The sequence below is a fragment of the Rhinatrema bivittatum genome, chromosome 16 (genome assembly GCF_901001135.1).
Source record: "Rhinatrema bivittatum chromosome 16, aRhiBiv1.1, whole genome shotgun sequence".
Taxonomy (NCBI): Eukaryota; Metazoa; Chordata; class Amphibia; order Gymnophiona; family Rhinatrematidae; genus Rhinatrema; species Rhinatrema bivittatum.
The window spans coordinates 10,887,461-10,893,303 of NC_042630.1; the positions used below are offsets into that span (position 1 = coordinate 10,887,461).

At 40.5% G+C, this 5,843-nt stretch overlaps 1 protein-coding gene across 1 annotated transcript; it reads left to right on the forward strand.

Moving 5' to 3' along the window:
- Positions 1–4,898: 4,898 nt before the first annotated feature.
- Positions 4,899–5,843, forward strand: LOC115078376 (olfactory receptor 10A7-like). The gene has a single exon (XM_029581284.1). It carries the CDS (start codon positions 4,899–4,901, stop codon positions 5,841–5,843), a length of 945 nt encoding a protein of 314 aa, XP_029437144.1.

Here is a 5,843-nt window from a genome sequence, read left to right on the forward strand (position 1 = left end):
ATCTGAAGCGAGCATTAGAAAAGAGCAGGCTTGGTAATAAGACAATTTGCACCAGAGTGATAGTGCAAGATGGAAGATTTACTTGTTTGACTCACCTGGTCTAGTATCACAATCAATAATCATTAACTTAATAAGACTTCATGATCAAGAAGAAAAAAAGCATAATTTACAACTAGATTTATGTCAGTAATCCAGCCTCATAAGGGAATGAGGATACTTGCACCTACCAAGAAGGAGCTTCGTAGGTAGGAATAGTTACCATAGAGTGGGAAAGACAAAACATTTATATCTCCAAATGCTCAAAATTTCAATACGGGGATCATATAAACAGTAAAATTGTTGCACTGGGTGATTCTGAAGCTGCAAAATGTGAGGCTGAATTTGATTTTAGAATCAGATAATATCCACCTAGGGGCCACGTCTGAATAGCCCACATTTGTTGGAAGAGAGGCAGGCGATTTTATGCCCACATACCTTGTAGCTAATTTTAAAAGGGAAACGAACCGAGTGGTTACTCTTTGAAAATTCCTCACATGAGCCACGTGTGGAAAGTGTCAACTTCTGCACCTGCTATTTCTGAAGTTGGTGTGTGTGTGCTGGTGGGGGGAGAGGATGGGGTGGGGGCGGGGATAAACAGCACTTGTACATTTGAAAATACAAATGTATGCATGATATTCACTCTTCCAATCCCCCGGGCTATTTACCTTGCTTAAAGCTATGGGCTTATTTAATGGAGAGTTTTTGTTTATATGTTATATGTGCGGCTTGTCTATTTTAAAGGCTTCTGTTATCAATCTGACCGTATAAGCATGATGGGTGTAGTGAGCTGGGTCAGGACCAGTTGAAAATGTAATTCATTTTGATCTTATTAAACAAATGGAGTAGCAGTAGAATATACTAAATAAATAAACACATAAAAATTGCTCTTTAATGTCGCTGAGGGGGACAGTTTTCACCCAAAGCAATCTACCTGGATAAATACTTATTTACTTGATTAGATTGTTCTGAAAATTACATATATCCACAGGGACAATCCTAAGAGAAAAAATGAATCATGCAATAAGTATTATCAGCCAATAGGAGACAGTAGTGCAAATATGGGATTTGGTGTCTTCTGCACTAAAATAAATTCATGCAAAACTTTTTTTTTGCATGTGTGATGTGATTTTCGAAAGGATTTGTGTACGTAAAACTGGGTTTTATGTGCATAAATGTACTTTACGTGTGTCAATGAGATTTTGAAAATTGCTACAATATAAGCTACTTTTTCATTTGTAACTCCTTTGAAAATTACCTCCATGGTGTGTGCTCTAGCCTATGCTAAATTTTAACTTGCAGTCACAAACATTGCCTTCCAAGTGATCACATTCAATTAACTTGCACACAAACACAAAAAGGTTAGTGTGCATGGTGTGAAATGCAAATGCCTCCATTATGACTGACACTAGTAATAAGGGTTTTAGTTACTTCAATATTACACCTCCTACCTATATACATCGATGGCGGGGGTGGAAGGGAAATGGAACCAAAACGTTACTTATAAAAGACAAGAGTAACAGATAAGTATGAAAAAAATAAGTGTGAAAGCTTACTGGGCAGACTGGATGGACCGTTTGGTCTTCTTCTATCGTTATTTCTATGTTTCTATGTTCTATGTTACCTTCCCCTCCTCTACACGGACAATCACGATGGGGGCTTGGCAGCCCCAACATAACACCCTCAATCCATTACTTCACTCTCCACCTCAAAAGCCGATCCGCAATCCATGCTCTGATCCCAAATATCAAGAGGTCCTCCATGAAGGACCCCTTCAAGGCATCCTGCTACACAGTCTGGACCACCGATCCTCTCTGTCCTTTCTGGAATATTAGAGAGGGCCCTAGAAGGGATCAAAGAACTCTCTTTACAGCACTGCTGCAGCCCTCTGAATGATGCCTCCTAGTGGTACTTTACCTGGTTTATTTGAATATAATCCACTTTAAGGCCTAGCAATCAGAATTTAAATGAAAAAAAAAATAATATTAAAAGACGGCTGGGGTGGATAAGATAGAGGTATTTAAAATCATGAGAGGACTAGCACGGGAAGATGTGAATTGGGTTTTTACTCTTTCGGATAATAGAAAGACTAGGGGGCACTCCATGAAGTTAGCACGTGGCACATTTAAAATCATTGGAGAAAGTTCTTTTTCACTCAACGCACAATTAAACTCTGGAATTTGTTGCCAGAAGATGTGGTTAGTGCAGTTAGTATAGCTGTGTTTAAAAAAGGATTGCATAAGTTCTTGGAGGAGAAGTCCATTACCTGCTATTAATTAAGTTGACGTAGATAATAACCACGGCTATTACTAGCAACGGTAACATAGAATTTACATAGTTTTTGGGTACTTGCCAGGTTCTTATGGCCTGCATTGGCTACTGTTGGAAACAGGATGCTGGGCTTGATGGACCCTTGGTCTGACCCAGTATGCATTGTTCTTATGTTCTTAGTATCATTGCGCAGCAGTGGCAGTAGAAAGGCTCTTGTGTTCCTCTTGCTGGTGAAGACTGGAATGATAAGAACACATACTGAAGGAGTAGGATCATAAAGAGGGTCTGGCCTATGGGAATTATTACCTTAAGTGGACCGTGACCTTCATGGGAGCCAGGATTAATGGGGGGAGCCTTCATGTTCAGGGTTGAGGCATGGATCAGGGGTCAGTCCATGTTATGGGACATTTAGTTACTTCAATGGTTCAAGTATGTTTGCAGTGGCTTTTGATCCCATATTGTGATGTTTGTGTGGGGAGGTTAACTGGCAGGTGTGATGTTGGGGCCACTGACCTTCTGTTTTGATGCTTGCTTGTCTGTGTTTGTGCATGCATATCTTGTCGTGTCCATACAGCCACCTTATCGCTTGTATCAGGGAAGAGAGCTGGTATCCCCTTTCACGTTAAGCTGGTTGGTACAGGAGATTCAAATTTGCAATCTGAAGATGGCGGCGGGAGCGGACGCTCAGTGAAAACGCTCCTGGAAAGTTGTTTCCTTGAAAGATGCCTGCTAAAAGAAAAGGCAAAATGCGGGTTTTTCCTACCGTCCCGCTGCAGCCTGACCTTCAGAAACGTATCACCGAATACACGTCCGCATTGATGGCGAAAACGGGGGACAGGGTCCCTGCTGCGGAAGCCGAGGAGGGAGCTTCGGCGCTGCCTGGGGAGGTCAGCTTGAGTCCCCCGGATTACCGACCCCCACCGGTGCCTGGGTCGCAGGCAGTTCCCCGACAACAGGCGCCTTGTGATGACATCACTCCCTCATCGGGGGGAGGACGCCGAGAGGGAGTTGAGACGCCTAGCCCGAGGTTCTCCTCGAGTTTGCTGGCCACAGCAACACAACCAGGTCAAGAAGATCGGGAGATATCGGTATCTCCAGTATACCTGAGCGAGGAGGCAAGGAGAATGTCGGAGAACTCTACCGGAGGGACTTCCATACAGCCGAGGGAACAGGGAAGGGGTGAGTTGATTATCCCTCCCAAACCACCCACGGTAACAATGGATATGTTGTGGGAGTTAATGGCTGGAATTGGACATTTTGTTAAGGAATCTGATGCAAGATATAGGAAAATGGATATTGATATGCAAAACCTGAAGTCTGAAACGGAGGATCAATTAAGAAATAATGGAAATAGGATGAAAGTCTTAGAGGAAAAAATCTTACAAGTTCAAATGGTGGATGTTAAGATGATAAAAGATTTGGCATACCAGTCCAAGAGGTTGGAAGCACTGGAAAATCATAACAGACACTTGAACTTAAGATTCTTGAATTTTCCCTCCGCTTTAGGAGAAGAGATTCAAAGTACTTTGAAAAGATATTTTTTGGAAATATTAAAAATCCAAGAATCTAAGCTGCCTATTATAAACAAGGCCTATTTCCTCACAAAAATCGATAGGAAAAATGAGAGAGATCAATTGGATATTTTTGCAAATGTAACTGAATATATTGAAAGTTCTGCTTTAGAAATATTAGGCAGAGGTACATTACTTGTATCGTTTGTTATAGAAAAGGATGTTAGCACAGTTATGAAAGCATACTTTCAAAATATTTCTGAAATGTTTTTTGGCCAATTGGTCAAGATTTTTCCTGACTTTGCCAGACCCACCCAGTTAAGGCGACAGGAATTTCTAAAATTAAGACCTCAGGTTGTGGCCTTAGGCTACACTTTTCTACTTAGATATCCCTGTAGATGTCTAATTAAGGGTAAGGGAGAAAGTTTTGCATTTACGATTATTGAACAGCTGAAATCTTTTCTGAATGCTAGGTTAGTGGCCACAACCCCACAATAGATGGTGGTAATCGATAGTTATAAACTAGCCATCAATCATTAAGCCAGTTTCTTTAAATTTTTATTCTTTAAATCTCCCCTGTGATTTAACAGGTTCTATCTCTCAATGTTTCTTAAGAGAATATATAATATCTATGTTTAGAGGTGGTTTTTTTTTTATGTTATCTTATATGTTTTTATGTATTTCTCTGTTCTTTTTTCCTTTGAGAGTATAATTATGTATACTTTTTGAAAATTATAATAAAGTGCAAATTAAAAAAAAAATTTGCAATCTGCATGTTAAAAAAATAGCACCTGGTCTGAGGAGACCATTTTAGGCCTTAGTGAACATCCACGAAAACATCTCAAAAAGCATGCCACACTGTTGTGTGAACCTGCTAAATCCTCATTTGCTTGGAACATTCCCTCATGTAAATGCAGGTGTATGCAAATTCTTATACTGGTCTAACAAATATGTATATCCCATGTTACAAAATTTCCCACATTCTCCTGTAGCAATATAGCTACCAGATCCTTGCAATGGTCGAGAAATGTATTAATGAACTGTGACTTCTATATCCATTTCAGATTATAAAGTGAAGAAATGACACTAGAAAATCAGACCCTTGTTACTGGATTTATTCTCCTGGGATTCTCAGACCTGTCTCCTCAGCTGCAGCGGTTCCTTTTTCTGCTGTTTCTACTCTTCTACATCCTCACTGTGGTTGGAAATCTGCTCGTCTTTACCATCCTCACAGTGGAGGCCGCCCTCCATACACCCATGTACTTCTTCCTCAGAAATTTGTCCTTCTTAGAGATCTGTTTTACGACAGTTACGGTCCCCAAAACATTGGTGAACCTCTTGGCTGAGGATAGAAGCATCTCATTCTTTGGATGCGCCTTGCAAATGTATTTCTTCTTTTTTCTTGGCTGTGAGGAATGTATGCTTCTTGGTATCATGGCCTATGATCGCTATATTGCAATATGTAACCCCTTGCGTTATTCTATTGTCATGAGCAACAAAAGGTGTGTACATATGGCAGTAGGTTCCTGGCTTATATGCATTTTCTTGCAATTTGGACAGGTCACTTTCATATTAAGTTTACCTTTCTGTAAGACTAAGGTAATCCATCACTTCTTCTGTGACATTCCACCTGTGTTAAGGTTATCATGTACAGACACTTATTTGAATGACATTGTCAGATTGGCAGCCTCCATATTTTTCCTGCTCATACCATTCCTGGTCATTCTCTCCTCTTACATCTACATTATCTCCACCGTGCTGAGGATGCATTCCAAAGATGGGAGAAGTAAGGCCTTCTCAACCTGCTCCTCTCACCTTACTGTCGTTACCTTATTCTATGGTACTACAATGCTTGTCTATTTACAACCAAGTGAAGGCTATGTAGATGAGAGAATCTTTGCTGTATTTTATTGTTCAATTAATCCAATGTTAAACCCCCTTATCTACAGCCTGAGGAGCAAAGAGGTGAAAGGGGCCCTGAGGAGAAGAATGTGGGAGAAAAGTTTGTCTCTCTTCAGGTTGTAA